Genomic DNA, 20,316 nt, shown 5'->3' with positions numbered 1-20,316 from the left:
CAAAAAAAGGCTTTAGGAAGAGGGCTGACCATGAAGGGCTATACAACGTGGGTCCTGGTCTGGTGCCTAAACGGCTCCCCAGTCGACACGAACCAATAGCTTTATATCAAACCCCAATTTTGTTTTTCTTTGCTTTCCTCTCTGTCTTTTTTATTCTCTGGGGTTTAAAAGCATCAGACGATGGCAGCGTGCCACAGGCTGGTTCTGGGTTTTTCAGATGCACCCATCTGAGCCGCAGTGCCACTTCCAATTTAAAGGGTGTTGATAGAAAACAAAATATGTATTATGGAAAGAATTGTTGCCAGTGAATTATATGCTGCAGACCAAAAAAGAGGAAAAGAGAGACTCAACACTTCCAGAGTGCAACACATTGTGAGCCAGTACTGCCTGCGCTCTGCTTACTTGAGCTCAATGGCAGGCTACTGTTGGCTGGTCGGAGGGAGGAATCTGAAAAGCCTATATTCTTTCCCCCAGTCAGTCAGTCACTGACCAGAATCCCTGATAAGGCGTTGTCGTGTCAACAGGGCCAGGAGTAGGGGATCACAGCCAATTATGGCACAGAGTAGTCGTGCACAGCGGTTTCCATGGTGATTCGATTGAGCATTCTATATTATTTATTGGTCTGCGGAATGCAGTGTTAGGATGATTTAATGTTATTCTGAAGGTGCTATAAAGAAAGAGGTACACTTGCTTAATTATTTTTTGGACACTCACAGAATGTGCCATAGATTTTCCCAGTTCTGATCGGCAGCTGGCTGCCGGACTTGCTAATGGCAATTCTTTTCCTGCTGCTGCAAAGTTGGAGCAGAGCAGTCTCAAAACGACACGGAGCCATGAGATTAAAAGCTTTTCACACTTCCTCAAAGATATTGACACTCGTGCACCTAAAAATACAATGCATTCCCATGCGCAAACCTCTGCCTGATTCTAACTTCTAATGAAAGTTCCACAGTGATGTCCCTGAAAAGTATCTACATTGTAAAGGGCCAGTGATTTTCCATCTGTTCACTTCTTTGTACGTTGTAATCAATGACTAACAGTGGCTATTGGATCTAGGCTTTTAGTGAGAAATTGCACATGTTGGTATTGACTGGCTTGTAATGGTGAAAGGACATTGACCATGTAGGTGAGTGCACGTTTTGTTAAACAATGTTAGGCTAATAGAGAGACAGTAGTCATAGACAGAATGCATTTACCTGTTCCGATATACAACTTATAGACTACTTCACATTGCAAACATGTTTACCTATAACATTCAACCCACAAATTAACTGGTTATCTAATGTCTAGTTTAATGGCAATAATGTTTCACATGCATAATCAATAACAACACCAAGTGGTTTAAAAAAAAATTATAGTTCACTCACCAGACAGATTATATTAAATACTTGTAACATTCATCACGAGTTTATCCTGAAAAGGGTAACGCTAACACATTTGCAAAAATAAATCCTCTTACTGAAGCCTCGGCACACTAGCCTAGAAACAATGCTAGCTAGCTAGATTGTTGAAAAATACTGCTTGCAATACCGCAGTGACCTGTCAGCCTTCTGGGGGGGAAAAACTCCCATTAGATATATGTCAAAATGTGTTGGTTGTCGCTGACAATTCTTCACTAATACAGTTCAAAAGTGAGATAAATCAACCCAGAGACTATCAAAGAAAAATACAGATATCTTTTAATAATTTCATTTATTTTTTATTAAATAAAAAAATATTCATCAAAATTGAATTGAAAATAATAATCCAATTAGAATATAATTAAGAAATGATTTAGAAGTTTAAATAAAAAATTGTAATTAAATTTGAATTTAAACAATGTTAAACAATTATTTTTTAAATCCTGAAGGACCAATGGTTTCTCACTGGATATAATGATGATTAAAAAAATATGACTTGCAATACTCAAACAAAAATAAATCACTTTTTCAGTCCGTTATTTTCCCCCACAGGATAACAAAACAATATTTTCTCAAACGTTACATTTTGCTATTTTTTACGTGTTTCATGATACGTGTCCAATTACCAGGAGGTAAGAAAGTCATTAATAAGATCCATTCTATCTGAAGGGAGCCGAGGAACCAAGCAATTTGTCCTTGTGAGTGCCCAGTACAGTCAAGATACTCCTCTTAATTGATATACTGTTGCCCTCTGACCAGATGGATCTTTACTGTACTGGGGGGGAGGAGGCAGGCAAGCCCCAGGCTTAATCAATCGCTAGACCTCAGTTGACGGCAGCTGTGTGTGATCAGACCATATTCGGTTCCCTGATAGATGGCAGATAGATGGCCCATAGCTGGCTGGTGGAATGAAGGAAAAGGGAGTGAAAGAAGTTACAGCGAGGGGGGTGAACTAGCTACGCTCCACTCTGAAAGACATTTAGAAACTTTAAAACCTGATGAAACACATTCTTTCTGTCTGCTTTCTGTAGCCAATGTGATAAAGCTGTCACTCCCTCTGTGAGGAATGGCTGTGGATCCTGTTCATTAGTCATTTTAGTGAAGTTGAAGGCTAATATTCAATCTTATATCATTTACCATTCTGGACAGGTTTCTCATGAAGTAAATATGGGTAATTAGTAATTACCATAGTTATATCAGTTAGTTAGATTAGATCGAATGAACAAACAATCCTCAACATCATCTTAAGTAAGCAGACTCATCAGGCCAGTAGCATCAGTGTTTATCATTTGCTCTATATTCATGAATGCACATAATTGTAATTTGAAGTGGTCTCATAGACTTATGTTGTAAAATTGGTTCATGCATAATAAAACATTTTCCTATTGAGAGCTTATTTAGGGCCTCTGTCCTCCAGTCAGGTCCAGAAATTCTCATCTGGTGGCTTACAGGTGCTTTATTTCCATGTTTGTATTCATACCTTTCTCGACACTCGTCAGTGTTTGTCTGCGACATTTGCGGAGCCAACACAGAATACCATTATAACAGGATGACGGCACAACACTGCTATGGGAATGACAAGCAGACAGATAGGCATGTTAGCCAAGGTCGGGGTCTCAGGGTAGTGGTTTCAAGATGAAATCACTTCAACTCTGAGCCATTCGTTCAAACAATTGCTAAATGTGTCAGGCCTCAGCTGTCAAAAGTGTGTGTGGGTGCAATTAGCAGGCGGGTGCAAAGCGAACCCGGGGTGGTTAGTGTTATTACATGACAATGCCAAGGAGCCAATGGGAGTGCTGAGAAGGTAACAGGCTGAAAGGAGAGACTAATTAGGAGAGTAGCGCAGTGGCAGAATACACAAATGGCAGCTGGCCCCTCAGGGAGGCACACTGTTGCCGCGGACAACAGTTATTATTGACAGTGATTCAGTCATGCAATGCTGCCGCCTCACACTCAGGTCTTTAATGGAACACCATTTGCATTTCTAGATCTTGATGACTTTTCTTATTGATTTCAACTGCATACTTGGTACGGCATGAGCTTTGATGTGTGAATCCAATTACTGAACGTATCTGTCTTTGTGTCTGTCTTCCCTCACTTTCTGTTAACATCTCTCAATCTGTACTGCTTCAATATTTATATATATTTATATATGTCAACATATCAAAGAAATGTGAAAACAATTACTTTTTCCGTATGATTTGTTGATGAGGGGAACAGAAATTGAGTGAAATAGTTAATTTTCCCTAAAGCACAGCTATTTGGCGGGTGTTCACATCTGCTGAGCTCCGCATATAGATTTTTCCCCCTCTGTGGACTCCAGACAGTCCACTCTTCGATCTCCGACACTGTAAAATGGATTAAATTACACTCCATGCTGCTGCTAGGAGATTCAGGCTCTTTTCTGCCTCATGCTGTAATGATAGAAATACAGCAAACCAAAAAGCAAATGAAGGAACAACGTCGAAACAAACCTTCATTCTTTGTTGAACTACAGTCCTGGAGGAAGAAAAGGAGAGTGTTTTTTTTTCTCTCCTCAGTCTAGTATTGGGTTTAGGTGTATTTGAATTGTTTAGTTTGGCTCTTTTTCCATTCCACCGCTATACAATGTCCGGTCCCCAGTGACTTTGATTTGACATCTTTTAAAGAAATCTTCAGGCTGTCTAGAAATGCGTTGTTTAATTTGATTGTCTGTTTTGTAATCCTTGTTGTGATGTGTGTTATGGCTCTTGTGTGTTTTAACTGTTGTAAACATTGGACAAGTGGTCTACAGACTAATTTAATGGATTCCCTTTGATGCTCTGCAGTCTGCACCGCTACCTCCTGAGATATCAGATGACTCATTGTCAGTGTGTATGTTTGTCCCCCCTCCTATGAGGCCAAAGTATTACTGCCGTTTCTATACAGCACTTCACCTAATGTTTTCTCTGTTTCTTTCTGTTTTTTTCCTTTCTTTTTTTCCCCTTTCTTTCTTATCTCTTTCTGTTCTCCTTTTCTTCCTTCCTTTGTTCTTCTCCCGCTCTTCTTTGTTGTCCCTCCGTCCTGCAGCGTTCAGCCGTGCGGCCTTGCCGTTTGGCCTGGTCAGAAGGGAGCTCTCCTGCGAGGGCTACGCTATTGATCTTCGCTGCCCAGGTGCCGATGTTATCATGATTGAGACGGCCAACTACGGCCGCACGGACGACAAGATCTGCGACGCCGACCCGTTCCAGATGGAGAACGTCAACTGTTACCTCCCCGACGCCTACAAGATCATATCACAAAGGTTAGAGCCAACTGCAGTCTCACCCAAGGCCTACAAGATTGTATCTCAAAGCTAATAGAGCAAAGAGGTCTCCTTACACAAATACTAGAACCTGGAGGTTGTTAGAGCTGTGTGGAAATGGGATTCTAAATTCCACTTGGGTGATTCTGGATCCACTATTTGTGTATCGGAACAAGTGGTTTGGTTTATATTACAGGACTAGCATAGTGTTACCCTTTCAACAGGCCAAAACACACTTTAAACACACTTCCTACCCTCTTCAATAATCAGATGTTGTTTTGGGTATTGTTGTGAAACTCTAGACCATAAGAACTGGACAGGGGGTCATTAGTAGCAACCCTACACCATATGTTCTATGTGTCCCGGCACCAGTAATACCGCAGCTGCAACAATCATCCAGCCAACCAGCCAGCCGGCCGACCGGCCAGTCAGTCAGTCAGTCCGGCTCAAAAGAAACCAAAATCACATGACCCTCCTTCTTAATCCCCCTGTTTCCAACATTTGGCTTCTTTGTTCCAAAACTGCAGCCCCCAGTCCTGTGCAATTCCTCTGCTCCCACATAATACCATTTATATTAGTAGCAGTCTCCCAGGACATTTAGCTACAGTACTGTCGCTAGGCAGCACGCATCACTTGGGCCAGCGTGCTATAGCACATTATGTATGTAGTCCACCTCAGGAAGTAGGTCCTGTCCGCTGCTTTATCCATCTGCATCCACTTGAATTCCCACAGGTTCCTTAACACACTTATATCCTGAATAGATAATCAAGATGTCCCATATTTAGCTCGTCACACTGCATGTAGCGCTGCTCTGGCCTCGGCAGTCGCGCCCGACCGGACAGAAGAGAATGCTCACCGCGTCGCTCCATTTCGGTGGTCAACTCTTCACACTCACTGTTGCCTAGCTCGACTCAACTCCACTTCAGGCTAATCCAGTAACAAAGACAGTAACGCAGTCCCTAAGTAGACAACAGAGGTGAATTACTGCCCAAGGCCTGACAGTGTTCTACACCACCAAGCCTGCTGTAGCCTGCTGTACGCTAACCTCATTTACAAGGAGCATGTGTGTCCCTAAATGAAAAAAAAAATACAGTCAAACAAAGGAACGGCAGTGCACAATAAAACATTCAGGAACCTTCTATTATACACAGAGATTCCAGGTGGCGCCGCTAAATATTTAGGTGCACGTGTGAGGGGAACGTGTGCATCGCAAAGCCCTGTGTGCATTATTCTAATGCTGTAGATCAGAGGAAATTAGACCTGACAATAATTAGCGTTAATGAAATAACGTGGGTTGGTTCAGGCAGCAGCAGGCCTCAGAACATCCGTCGGGTGAGGCTCTTGTCTAGTGCCTGGCCATGACGGATGCCGACTGGAACAAAGGAGATGAATACCTTTCCTAGAAAAACCTCTGCTGGTCCGTTTGACCGCGATTGACCCTTTCGCCGCTATTGGCTTACTTAGTGTTTGGAGAGTTAATACGAGGCCATCGGACAATTGGTCATGAACAAATATGTGATTAGCACAAAGATACGATAGGTGAAATTGCTGTGTTTCGGTGTAGAGAAATTAGCGTTTGCTCGTACGGGGGCAATGAGTCATTTGTTTATGCATTTATTCCTTTGGTTTCATAATTTCTGGTGTTATCGTGGTGTCAGTGGAGAGAAATATACGAGGGTAGCTAGCTAGCAGATTAATTGCAGGGATTTGTAGCTAAGGGGATGTTCTGGAGGGTTTTGCACACCCTTTCCCAGGCAGCACGATTTCTACCCTGAGAGTAGGACAGGGTAATAGCCTTGGGCTGGGGATGTTGACATTTTTCTTAATTAATATTTTCTAGACGAAGGGAAGTGGATGGGTGTAACTCTGGTAACAGACGCCACTGTCTGTCTGCCTTCCAGACAACCTCATGTAATGTCACCGTAATGATGGCGATGGTGATGATGATGATGATCTGCCGGCTGCTATTGTACAATAGATGATGCAACGACAAGAAATGGGAAGAATTTGGAGGGAAAAAAGGACATGATTAGCATATACCGTAGATTGGTGGGAAGTAATTGTTCAATATTTTATTGCTAATCTGCTACTTATAAGCAGGCAGTAATAGGCAGCGCGGGACTGGTTAATGAACACTTAACATTTTACACATTTGTGTCTTATCGGTACGTAATTGTATTACACATGGATTTCCTACAAGGTTACTAGGTCACAGGGATGTTTTATGGCAGATCTGATAACAACCTCATTTGTACTTTGGCTGTCACACTGAAAGCTGGTTTCTTTCCCGGCTTTTGAGAGACAGCTAGGTTTTCTGCTTCGACTGTGATTCTTTCAGAGATCTGTCCATCTTGCACGACTTTGCATTTGACCTTCTAAAATATTTATCACTAAACAGTCCAGCAATATGTTGAAAGGGGCTATTTTTCGGGCCTTTTCTTTTCTTGTCACGGGTAACTGTTTGCGTCTGCTGAGCCTGGGTGCTGCAACCGTCTCAATCCCTCCGCCTCAAGAGAGCCTGATTGAAGTGGGGACAATTTCATCCTCTATTTACACCGAATCAGTTCTTCTTTCTCCTCCCCTCCCTCTCTCGCCCTCGCGCCAAACACCAACATGCAGAGTTGTAGCATTTTAATTTACGTGTGGCGCACGCTACGTCGTTGCAAGGTCGAAGGAAAGTTAGGAGAGAACTAAGTGACTCCCATAGTGAAGGCCCCCACATGAGGTGCAGGATGAAGATCGTTTAAACGGTATATGTATTTCACCTGCTGAAAGGTCTGTTCCAGTGACCAACTAGACATTTGAGACACCTGTCCAACACATTAACATTATTCTCTGTCAGGGTGAATGATGTGGTGGATGTTCTGTCTTGAGATACATGAGCGTCACATAATCCTCCCTACCAAACCTGCCTGGCCTCATTATTTTTCTACACTGTTGGTGTGCTTTCTTAATTTCTAGGGTGTTTACTGTGTGGGTGTGTCTTCATTTATACTTATGTTTTATGTGTGTTTGTTTATCTACTGTATCTAGTGTGTGTGTATGTGTTTCTCCTTATAACAAGTGTTTGTGTTTTTCTTTTTATCTAGTGTTTGTGTGTATTTCTCTTTGTATATAGTGTGTGTGTGTGTGTGTTCCTTTTTGTATCTAGTGTGTGTGTGTGTGTTTCTCCTTATATCAAGTGTGTGTTTTTCTTTGTATCTAGTGTGTGTGTGTGTGTGTGTGTGTGTGTGTATTTCTCTTTGTATATAGTTCATGTGTGTGTGTATGTTTCTCTTTGTATCGAGTGTGTGTGAATCTGTGTGTGCATGTGTTTCTCTTTATACCTATTAACTGTGTGTGCATGTGTGTTTCTCTTTAAAGCTAGTGTGTGTTCATGTGTTTCTCTTTATATCTATTTACAGTTTTCTTCTTTTATTTCTTTCACTCTATGCCCCCCTCCAACTTGTTATGGTGCCATCTACACTACAGGATATTGAATCAAGGCCCCGCTCTGATGAATATGATTTTCATATCCTTCTCCACCGCAATGCTGCAAACTTGATTTGAATGAGTGTGTCCGTGGAAGAGGGGAGCGATCATGCATTATTCAGATGTTTTCTCTAATACCTCTCTGGTGACGTTCCTGTAGTTTGTGTCATTGCTAAAACGTGTGTGTGATATCCGTCTCTTCCCAGGTGCAACAACCGTACCCAGTGTGTTGTGGTGACAGGCTCGGATGTCTTCCCCGATCCCTGCCCTGGCACCTACAAGTACCTAGAAGTCCAGTATGAATGCGTCCCCTACAGTGAGTATGAAGCCTTTATTGAAGCGCTTGTCATTCGGCTGACCCTCCACCCCATGATGTGTCTCAAACACGCCGTCAGGCTTTGTGACTAGAACTTTGATTCAGTGGGGTGTCGGGTCCGGGGGATGTTTCTGGTCTGTTGTCAGACATTCTGAAGTTTGTCCCAGTGGAAGAACATTTATGTATTTCTCTTTAAAAGACTCCCGCAACACACACGCACGCTTTCTTCCGTTACGTCACTCGCTGGAGATCTCCTCTGGAGGAATTATCTTGCTTTGTCTGTTCTTCATTTCTCCAACTAACTTTCCTTTCTTTTCTCCTTCCTCCCTGGTTTCTTTTCCAAATGAACCTCTAATATTGTATTATGCTTTCTCTTCTTCTAGGTTTCAGTCTTTCCTGTTCCTCTGTTGTCTTGCTAGGATCTTTCCTTCTTCTGTTTGCTTCACTGGTTTAATAAAGCAACTCGAAATTAGCTTGCTCATCAGCCATTGTTGACTTGCGGTTGTATTCTTTGGTTCATTAGGGAAATTTCGGCTGTAACATTAGCAACAAGTAATGTTCTCGTGGGCGAAGCAGACTTTGGAATTGAGTTACCGTACAGATTTGTGTCTATAAACATTTTAGTGTAAATATCACCCCAGTCAATACTGCCAAACATAACACTTCTGCTGTTTCTCTATGAATGTTATCGGATTTTAAACTGAGTAGTGATTTCAGAAACAGTACAATATTTCTCTATGTCAGAACAATTAACTTGATAAGGCCTGTGGCCTGTTTGTTACTGAGCGACCAGTAATTAGGCTAAAACATCATTTTGATGGCCAGAAAAGTATGGAATTGTTTGTTTCCAGTCCTAACATGCATGCTTTCTTATTATAGGACCTGATAATGTCCCTGCATTTTCTTTCTTGTTCCCTCAAAACAGGGGTCTGCTGCTCCTCTAGCGACTCCATCCTCTAACTTCCTCTACACAAATACCTGCCAGTTAACTCACGATGACTTTCTCTCCCTCTTGCACTCTTTCTTTTTTGCTTTCTTTCTTTTCCAATGCCTAAAATAGAAGTGGAACAAAAAGGTAAATGACTGGTCCAGTCACCCCCCCACCCCCACCCCACCCCCCCCACATCCCACCCCCTGGCCCGCTGTTATGTGGTGTTCAATACAACCCTCCCTCTTGTCTCCTTCCTTCCTGATTGCCTCTCTAGTCAAAACACACGCCCCAAACCCCCATAGGGTGTTGATTGCAACTCTGGGAGATCATTTGAATTTCAAAGCCGATTTTTTAAAAGCAGTCTAGAGATTTAAAATATATTTTTGGTCTAGACATGAATTCATAACATCTTATCAGAACGATCCTCACTGACTCCTGTGTTGATTACATTAGAGATGATACCCCCTGCGCCCGCTCAGTCACTACGACAGTAATGAGAGTTCGCTTTTTGATCAAAGCTTTCTTTTGTCTCCTCGCTCTTGTTTTGCTCTGCTTGGCCTGCTGTACCCTTTGTCCGCAACCGTAGCACGTGATGGTAACCCGTTGGCAAAGATGGGAGAGTGAGGTTGGCAAGGACTGAAAAGTTTTACGAAACTCAACGAAACCCACCTTTTTCCATCTGACACCAATCCAGGGGAATCCAATGGGACACTTGCAATGGCCTCCCTCACCCATCAGATGTTTCTCTGCCTGACATGGCATGGAGTTTCTCTGCCTGTTATGACGTCGTTTCTCTGCCTGACGTAGAGTTCCGGCCCGCTACTCTTGTTGTCCTGTCTTCCAAATCTAGACCCTTATCATTTTACCTCAGCTTTGCTGCCACCCCCATCCGGAATATGTTGTTTGGTATCTCCAAGGTGTGAAATCAAATCCCTTATCATTTTGTCTTCTGTGTGCTTCTTTAATGAGCATGTGCAGTTTGCCATTAACACAGTTATCAGCGTTAGTGTTCAATGGCAGGTAGACAGCTGTTCCAGTTTATACTTCAGCTCTACCTCTCCCATCCCTTACATGTCTTTATTTACAGGTTTTTTCCTCCTTTTGTTTTCCTTTTTGGATTTTTTTTGTCCCACACAGTTTACGTGTACGGCAGACAGTCTCAGTAAAGAAGCAAGACCTTTACTCAGTCCTGCACTTCTCTTGTCTTCGTTATTTTTACTCTATTCACAAGCAATAGCTCCAAGCACTAGTTAAAAGACAGTGTCATTCATCTTCGTCCCACACTCTACTCGGACAGCAGTGAAACCTATACCCCACACCCGCACCACATACCTTGACCAAATATGTATGTCCACGCTCAGCTCATTGTTCTACTTAAACCCCCTTTTTGTATCTTTCTCCCTCGCCAGTTTTCATTTGTCCCGGGACCCTGAATGGGGTGGGGGAGCCCACGTTTGTGTTTGAGGCTGAGCAACAGGCTGGGGCGTGGTGCAAAGACCCCCTGCAGGCTGGGGACAAAGTCTTCTTCATGCCCTGGACGCCGTACCGCACGGACACACTCATTGAATACGCTTCCCTGGACGACTTCCGAAACGGCCGCCAGACCACCACCTATAAACTCCCGCACCGCGTGGATGGCACGGGCTTCGTGGCCTACGACGGCGCCGTCTTCTTCAACAAGGAGCGCACGCGTAACATCGTGAAATTCGACCTGCGCACGCGCATCAAGAGCGGCGAGGCCATCGTGGCCAACGCCAACTACCACGACACCTCGCCGTACCGCTGGGGCGGCAAGACGGACATCGACCTGGCGGTGGACGAGCGGGGACTGTGGGTGATCTACGCCACGGAGCAGAACAACGGGCGCATCGTGGTCTCGCAGCTCAACCCGTACACGCTGCGCTTCGAGGCCACCTGGGAGACGGCGTACGACAAGAGGTCGGCCTCCAACGCCTTCATGGTGTGCGGCGTCCTGCACGTGGTGAGGTCCACCTACGAGGAGAACGAGAGCGAGGCCGCCAAGAGCCACATGGACTACATCTACAACACCAAGCTGAACCAGGGAGAGTACACCGATATCCTGTTCCCCAACCAGCACCAGTACATTGCTGCGGTGGATTACAACCCCAGAGACAACCAGCTGTATGTGTGGAATAACTATTACATCCTGCGCTACGACCTGGAGTTTGACGCAGAGAAAGACCCCGCAGAAGGTAAGCCGCGCCCGCCGCTGGGACTCTGTCATATGAATTCTGGCCGTAGATCTGTGTGGGTTCCAGTTTTCACACGGAAACCCTTGCGTTTCTTGAGTGCGAGATGAAAGGCTGCGACAGGTCTGAGTCGCGGGCGACCGTGCGAAAGTTACACTCCGCCTTTTGTTTTGTTTGTTTGGTTTTCATCTACTGTACTTCTGATCATCCTCCAGTGTTTGTGTGTGTGTGTGTTGAGTGTGTATTGCATCATGCACAGTCACAGATGACATGTTTGTTTTTGAATGTTTTTGAATTTTGAATGCGGTTGAAGTGCAATTCAGAGAATAGTGGAGTCCTAAGGACAGACCTTGTTTTGTCATCAGAAAATGACAGATCCAGCTTGGAAGGAGGTAGTAGAATCCCCTTAAAGGCAGCAGAGCACATAGCATCAGCTGGAAAGCCTTGCTTCCTTTATTACCATAATGCTAGCTCAAGCACTCCCTCTCCACTTGAAGCCTGGACCCTATCAAATTGTCTAATCTCAGGTCTTATCCCAATCCATTATGAACAGTGGCCTTGTGAACTTCCCTTTAATGCCCTAGAATGGGATTCTGAAATATTGCACACAGTCTGACAGAAGGTTATCTTATTCCCACTTGCCTTTCCTGGTCTTGCTTTCGGATCCGATTTCGGACATATGTTGCCATGGCTACACCACACTGTTGGTTGACGGCTCCTCATAGCGTAGATTGAGCCAATCTACATAATATTGTGGCGCGGCGGTCGGTCGGTGTTAAAACCCAGTCAAAGTACTGTGTGCTTAGGTGGCGGTAACACGGGTTAAATCATGGCCGGATGACAAGGTTGGAAGTATGACTTGATCAGTGGGGAGAAAGAGAAAGAGATCAATTACGGCTGATGGTCCACTCAGGCAGTGTAGGATTTTAATCTGTGGAGTGTCTGGAGGGGAGACAGACGTGCATGTCATCAGACAGGGCCCTTACATCACACTGTCTGATAAAGGCCGTAATTACCTGTCTGTACCTCCTCATCCCCGAGAGCTAGGCTAAGTCCCGCTAACCCACTGCTCTAGTTCAAGTACTTACTTGTAGGGCTATCTAGCAACTATCAACTATGGGTTTGGATGACGTGTTGGGCACAGTGCCAGTCAGTCTGTCAGCGCGAACATGCTAACGTTACGGAGACAAGTTTCTCCAAAGCGCCTCTCCCTGCGTCAGTGAGTTCTGACTGAGTTGTGTTGCCTGAATAACTCTGTTTCTCGAAGGTTGCGCTTCTGTATTGATTGACGTGAAACAGTAGTGAAAACGAAGTGTTTTTTTTTTTTTTTCTGTCGGCAAGGGACCCAGGCTATAGCTTGGTTAACTTGAAAGGTTCTTTTTCTTCAGCGTGACATCTGATCCCTGACCCGTGTGTGCAAGGGCAGCGTCTCCATGGACACCATATGTTCCTGCACTCTGACCGCTTGTCAGCGCGTCTGTTTGTTTCCTCGCCGCTCCCTCGGCATACATATCTACCCTTCAGACAGAGACAGATAGACAGACAGGCAGAGGTCCTGAGCCCTTGACATGAAGGTCTCAGAGGTGGAGTTCATCTGTGTGCCCAACCCAACCAGAGTGGTCAATTAAGACCACGTAGAACGGGAACCGACAGACAGACACAAGGCACTTCAGTTGGAATAATTTAGTTCTTCGTTGCTGATCTGGCACGTATGTTTCTGTCCCGGGTTCTCGGGGCGAGATGTATAGAAAGGGAATTAACAATAGAATTATCATCACTTCCTTTCATGTCTTCTAACAGCCTGAAAGGGAGGAGAGGAAACGACATTTCGAAAGGGGCTTTAGTGTGTTGTGCTGCCTCCCCTAATGCTGAAACCAAACGCAAATTCCAGAGAGCCCGACACACAAACAAACACACTGGTTCAGCTGCTTGTGATAGATGTAATGCTGAACAAAACCCAGCCATCCAGTAGTCAACACTGATTATTTTACCCATTTAGTTTAAGAAGCCTGGTTCCGGCTATGGTTCTGCTACTGGAATTGAAACTAGAATGCATACAGCTATGGATTTGCATTCATAGCTGGTCTCAGCTGATCATTAAGTGTAGTTTTTATGAGAACATTTAAAAAAAAGCACTTAACAGCTCTTAAATGGAGGAAGCAAATAGAAAAGCATGGCTGTGCCAGCAGCAGGATTCTTCAGGTCTTTTGTGAATGTTTAAGGCAGGAACATGAAAGTAACTGTTCGTGTTTATTAGGTTGTTCAGATCCACACCTTTAACTGCTCTGAATATAGTGCTATTAGGATTTATTGGGTCTTTCAGAGAGAGCATAGAGCGGGATTAAACAACCTGTTCTGCATGGTGATCTAATGGTGCTGAAAGAACATCTTTCTAACTGAAACCAAGAAGCACTGAAGTTGCAGAGGGAAAATTAATGGTATCCATTAAGATTTGTGTAATCCACAATACATTTTTTTTTTAATAAATTAACAAAAGCACTACAATTCTATGCTTTTAGAGAACTGTCATCAGTACAATACCACCCTGTCATCTCCTTATGGCTGAAGCCTGTTTGTCCACCCTATCAAAAAGCTCACCCTAGGGCAGCCAGGTAGAGCTGATTTATATTGTCTATATTGAGGAGTATTAGAAAACGGTTGTGAACTAAAACAAATTGATCTGAATGTTTCCAATATGTACTTGTGTGTGTGTGTGTGTGTGTGTGTGTGTGTGTGTGTGTGTGTAACTGTGCTTTAGAGCCATATAATTCTATACAGATTTATTCAGAACTCCTGCAGTATTAATTTAAATGATGAGTTTCAAAACGCAAAGGTTTTTTGTAAGATCGAAACTCCTCTTAAAACTCCTCCAATGTTTTATGAGCACACACGCACTAATGATCAAGGCTTTGGTGGTTTCGCTTTCTTAAAGACTCAAAATGTAAATCTCCCAAACAGTCTTTGTAATTACATTTTTAAATATAACTGTCTTTAATAAATCACTGTGTGGTAATTTAATGGAAAAATAACCTATTTTCTTTCACCATTTATTTACCAGAGCTTCTTTGGTCCTTCAAAAACTCAGTCTGATGATGTGGGAAATATATCCATAACTGCTATTGCTTATACATGGCTATGTAGCTATACAGAATATTGAAAAAAAAAAAATTTTAATAGCTCTACATTATAATTTCTAACATTTCTTCTTTACTCAGACACCCGTGAGCCAATCAACACGTCCAATGGTCTAGAGCAGACAGTTGTTATCCAAAAAGGGCATAATTATCTCTTTCGCTATGTTGTTATTTTGACCTCAGTGCTGAGGTAAAACAGAGAGGTCAGATTTTTGACTGCGCCTGGCCTTTAAGAGTTTGTCTTGCTCCAGTGTGCCACTAAAATGCATCCGGCAGCGTCTCTAAGTGTCGCCCATTATAAAATGTGTAGGGACACTTACAAGGTATTGTCTGAGATGCCTCAAAGACATCGACTCAGGTCTCGGTCCAATGAATTCAAAAGACTAATCAGGGGAGAAGGGAGAACGAGGGGAGAAGGGAGAAAATTAATTTGCCTTCGAGGTAGCATTGATCTTAGGAGTAAAGACGAGCAGCGTTAAATTAATGGCTTCACAGAGAGAAACAGGCCCGCTGGAGAAATGTGGGGTTTCGCCACATGGAGAGATCCGACAACACAGGGAGAAGGACCGTGCCACTGCATGCATAGAATTAGAAAAGGCTAGTTACTCTAATGGGCTAAATCTTCTTCTGCCTCACAAAGCCTGTTAATGTCCTAAAGCGGCTTGCCTTGCTCGATCGACGTTCTGCTCATTCAATTTCGGTGCTTATCTAACTCAGTTCTGCATATTCATTTGATATGTTTTTTAAAGTGTGCAGGGAAGTGTGGCGTGATGAGGATGACTTAACTAGCCGGGCTCATTAATAAACTGTGTGGTGACAGGCACAGCGAGGCCTTCAGGACTGATATTTACGCTCTCAGAAGCAGGATGGGAAACAAAGGGAATATCAACCGCGTCATGTTGGCCGGTCCGTGCCGCTCCCTGGGTGGATAAGGAAGCATTAACGCACCAGTCAGAAGAGTCATGCAGACCAGGGTCCAGGTTCAAAATGACTATGTGTGTGCGTGTGTTTGTGGGTGTGTGTGTGTGTGTGTGTGTGTGTCAGAGATCTGATGACCGGGAACAACTCCATTTGTTCTGCTTTGTTGCCATGGCACGTGTTAATAACCCCCGACTTCATGAACGGTAGATTTGAAAGGTTATCGTTCAAGAGGGCATTTAAAGAGACACAGAGAAAAGGGTGTTGATAGCTGGGAGAAAGGAGGGTTGATAGCTGAAGGGAGCGTGTATATAGTGTATATAGTACAGTTTTGTGACTGTGCCAGCTGCTCCCGTCTTCCTCTCTCAGAGTGGGCGTCTCTGCCACCGGTATTAGGTGGCCCCAGTCTTCAGTTTCAGAGCTCATAAATCACCTCCCATGGATACAGAACCTGCCTGGAGGCCGTGGCAGGGCTTTTTGCGTCTCTTGATTTTTAAGAACAAGTGTCGGGAACGCTCACAGCAAGGAAAGCCGTGTTGGATTTGGTAAGATCTCTGGTCCAACACATAATAAGCCCATGTTAGGGAAATAAAACAGCCCAGACACATTTCAATTCTTTACCATATTATGTGATTGTTTTTGGATTTGGTTTTTGTGTTTTCCTCCCAGAAAGTCCCATGATTTGTTTGAAATAGTTCAAACAGCAAACGCAGTGAAAACCTGTCTTCCCAGGGCTGAATAAAAGGGCTACGTGACCAGATGGTTCACTTAGACCCATTTCTACTAGTTACACGAGACCGATGTTTACGTCAGCGCGTCACACGGGCTCAAGCCAAACCGGATGAGACTCCATAAAAACAAGCTAATGAAATATTAATGTCTTCTGGGTTTTGTTTTTTCCTCTATCATTAGCTACTGGTGTAGGGATCGTCAGAAAAGCAACACCAAAACTGTGGCTCGCAAGTACGGCTGTTTACTCCCTTTAGGTTTAAGATATTCACACACACACACACACACACACATACTCCCTCACACCATTCCTTATTCATGGTGCTGCTGACTAGGCTGGTGATGCGTTGGCGTGTCGTCCAACAGTTTGGTACAGGCAGTTTGGTACAGACTGGTCTGTCCTCTTGTTGGAGTCCTCATACTCACACTCAGACAAACAATGTGTGAATAAAGAGAATGTCACACCGCCCTCACGTTTGGGCCAACTGACATTTCGAAGTTCACTAAGACTTTGCAAAATTATTTTAATCTGTTAGCTCGCTGTTGTGGCACTCAGCGTTTGACATTTTCATTCAGTCAGTCGACTATTTAATCAACCATTTCAAGTCAACAATCATTGATTTCACAACAAACCTTAAATTGTGGTAAAGACAGAAATAGCTTGTTTCAGAAGATGTCTGATTCTTCCACACCACAGACACACTGATGGCCCATTATTATGTTGTTTTTCTGTCAGACTTTCTTAGATAACCTTCACATCGTTTTCCCAAGTCTTCACAGATAATCACAAACATGTGTCTAGACTACAGAGCCATGGGAAATCGGATTTCTTTTTTTCAGGACTATGCATAACCAGAGAAAGCTATCTAGGATAAATAATATAGTTATGTGTCAGATTATCGGCTCATAGTTTATTTCATTCATATTTAATTTTTGGAATGTAGGAAAGGGACCCTGCGGTGGTGTTAAAATATGGACTTAGTTTATAATCTTAAATTAGTGGAGAATATTGCTTATGCATAACCTTTTTCTCACACCCTTCAAGTGCCCTCGAGTCATGGTTGCTCGTGTTTTGTTGATGCTATATAGTTTTCTTCACTTGTTTTAGTGTTGCCAAAGACTTGCCATTTCCGTATCCTCCATTCCACTTCACATCATTCTATCTAGTTCACTCGATTCACTTTTCAAGAGTTCAAACAGTGCATTTTTCTGAGTGCAGCTCAACTTCTGAGCACCTCGTGTTATTTATATCAGACATTACTCAACATATGCCACACAGAGTGTCCTAGCCATCTACCCCCCTCCCCCCCCCCACACCAAGAGAGACTTTAACTGGCTCTTGAGTAAAATGACAGCTAATTAAGGTTGCCCCTCTCTGGGCTAAGTGCTAGCAGAGGACACACAGCTTTCAACCGCCATCGAAGAAATGGCTCATCATAATCAAAATAAAATTGTAGAGTGCGGGCGCCGGTGGATGGAGACATCAAGAAAAATGTAACAGGAAGATGGGCCTCTTTGACAAGTGGTTTGGATTCTATTTATTTAGTTGTTTATTTATTTCTTGCTGTAGATAGCAGGTAGTCTGTGGGTCACACGCGCCACGACTAGACCAGGATCCATTGCTCATCAACCGCTACGGCGGCCTCTGGAGTACACAGGTCGGTTGGGAATAGTGACTAGGATGGGGGGTTAGCGGGTTCCTCGGTGAAGTTCTTTTGTAGATTCTGTAATCCATTATTCTCTCACAGCCACTTGCCTCAACCGAGGGACATAAAGAAGGGCGAGTGGGCGGTGGGTGTGTGGGAGGGAGGGTGGGTGGGAGCGGGGAGGGAGGGAGGGAAGGTGTGTGGGAGAATGGGGAATGAACTCCTTAACATCTGTTCACACAACAGCAAACTGGACATATGTCAGACGTACCATTTGCATCCACACTCAGGGCTCCGAAACGTGTGAACAAGTGAGTGAGTGTCTGACAGACAGACACACAATGAAGGAATGAGTGTGGCCCAATTAAACCCTGCTCCTGCCAGGGGAGAAAAGGTCATTGAGTGAAATGTCATAACACAACAACAACAACCAAACACGGCTGGCTGAACCTGCCTGCTATTCTGAAATAGAATAATGTCGCTGCCTGGGACAACTTTTTTCCCTCCCCCTTATTCAGAGAAACCTGGCATCAGACTAGATTCAGAAAGACACTCCAGACAATTTCACTTCCTGCATTTTCTTGAAATCTCAAAGAACCGAAGCATTAATTGATGATGCCGAATTATGTGCTAAATTCAGGGATGTCGCATCGTTGGCTGGAACACCATAACACCTTTGAAAAAGAAGTAGCTGGCTGCCTAATGTTAGCTTGGCGAGGACAACAACCATTTTCAGAACTAAGCAAAGACAGTCCACAAGCTGTCATTTCCAAAGGCTTGTGAAGTAGGTAGAACGTAGGATAGTCGATGGAAAGAGCAAAGCATGACCTAGAGTCTCAGACACATAAGGCTACCCATGTGCAACTTAATTTGTGATCCCAGAGTGGCTGTTGTCACAATGTAATAATAATAAAATACATTAATACAATAGAGCAGTGATATTAAGACAATAATGCTAACACAAATAAGAGAGCAGATATCCATGAGAAAATCAGCAGAATATTGGCTGTTCCATAGGCTTCCACTGAAAATAATGATTTGATGCTTCAGATTGATATATTTGGTGAGGTAGTCTGTGCAGACAGTGTCATTCTGCCATGTCTGCCAGTACTGATAAGCCTAGCTGATATGCCAGACTTGTGTTTAGAGAGTTTATTCACTCGCCATATCCCTCGTCATTCTGACGTAGATGTTTAAATGACAAGTGTTGTTATACATCACGGTACGGGATACATTTAAAATAAATACAAAATTAGAATGTCCAATACAAAAAACACAGACTTGTCCTAAATGGCAATTTCCAGACTTAAATCGTAGTACTCTGCTGTGGATGACCAATTGTCTGTTTTTCAAATGGCAGGAGTGGGGCTGAAATGCATTGTTTCTGCATTCTTTTTTAACAGCCTTTCTCACTACCTAAACCAAGACACACACAGACAGGACACTAAAAACAAAAACAGCCAGTCTCCTGATGGCCCGATTGGCTCGAGACACTAAATGTGGGCATTGTCAACATTCAGGATGGCAGGAAATGGTAGATACAGTGTGTCTCTGATGATGGGGTGTCAGATTGCACGATATTGCCCTTTCCCAGAAAGACCCGGGGTCTCTAAAGACGGCACCGCAGGACCTTCACAGTAGCAGACCTCATTGTGGGAAGCGGCTTCTTATCAGCACCAGCGATCGTGTGTCTGTGGATATAATATATGACCGGTCAGGCAGAGGCCACCAGCATAGACACAGACGTCTCACATTCTCGGGCCGCGCGCCGCCACACACTGTTTTGCCTTTACTCTTTTATTCTATTTCCCTCTCTCTTTTACAGTTCCATCTGCTGAACGTTCACAGTTCTGTGATCACACGTTGGGACCCACTAAAACAGGGCCTAGAGAGACACTTGGAAAGGCCCAGAGACGGCACCTTCTGGGTGAACGCCACACACTGGCGCACGCCTGGATTTTGCTTTATAGCCGCGTATCGAACACAGCGGCAGCATTTTATCGCTGATGTATGGTTTTTGCCCTGAGCATTGCAGTTTAGTTTCCTCACGCTGGCTTTATCAAAGAGCGAGATGAAACGGAGGAGGGAAGAAGTCAAATGCAGGCAGGCTTTGTCTTCCATGTTGACATTTAATCAGCCTACGGTACTGACTCTCCCTCAAGGAGAAAATCAGCCCTACGCGGAGCCGGGCGGGTACCGCTACAGCCACACTACCTGTCCTCTCATTATTCTGAGGTTTGGATAAAGGTACGGATAGCTGAGAGATTGGAGTGTGTGCAGGTTTCCTCCCAACTTTGCG

At 43.9% G+C, this 20,316-nt stretch overlaps 1 protein-coding gene across 14 annotated transcripts in view; it reads left to right on the top strand.

The window, feature by feature from the left end:
- Positions 1-20,316, top strand: part of LOC105019322 (adhesion G protein-coupled receptor L2) — an 88,016-nt gene that overhangs the window by 33,711 nt on the left and 33,989 nt on the right. For 10 of the 14 annotated variants that reach the window (XM_020045257.2, XM_020045263.2, XM_020045251.2 and 7 more), the window contains exons 3-6: positions 4,449-4,662; positions 8,340-8,449; positions 9,510-9,524; positions 10,790-11,593. In XM_020045257.2, the coding sequence (XP_019900816.2) occupies positions 4,449-4,662; positions 8,340-8,449; positions 9,510-9,524; positions 10,790-11,593 (1,143 nt within the window). The remainder of the gene's footprint in view (positions 1-4,448; positions 4,663-8,339; positions 8,450-9,509; positions 9,525-10,789; positions 11,594-20,316) is intronic. The other 4 variants (XM_010885402.3, XM_010885431.4, XM_029116521.2 and 1 more) reach the window with 1 other exon arrangement.

The sequence above is a fragment of the Esox lucius genome, chromosome 3 (genome assembly GCF_011004845.1).
Source record: "Esox lucius isolate fEsoLuc1 chromosome 3, fEsoLuc1.pri, whole genome shotgun sequence".
Lineage (NCBI taxonomy): Eukaryota > Metazoa > Chordata > Actinopteri > Esociformes > Esocidae > Esox > Esox lucius.
The sequence above is the reverse complement of the archived record's forward strand: the minus strand, read 5'-3'. Positions and strand labels throughout refer to the sequence as shown.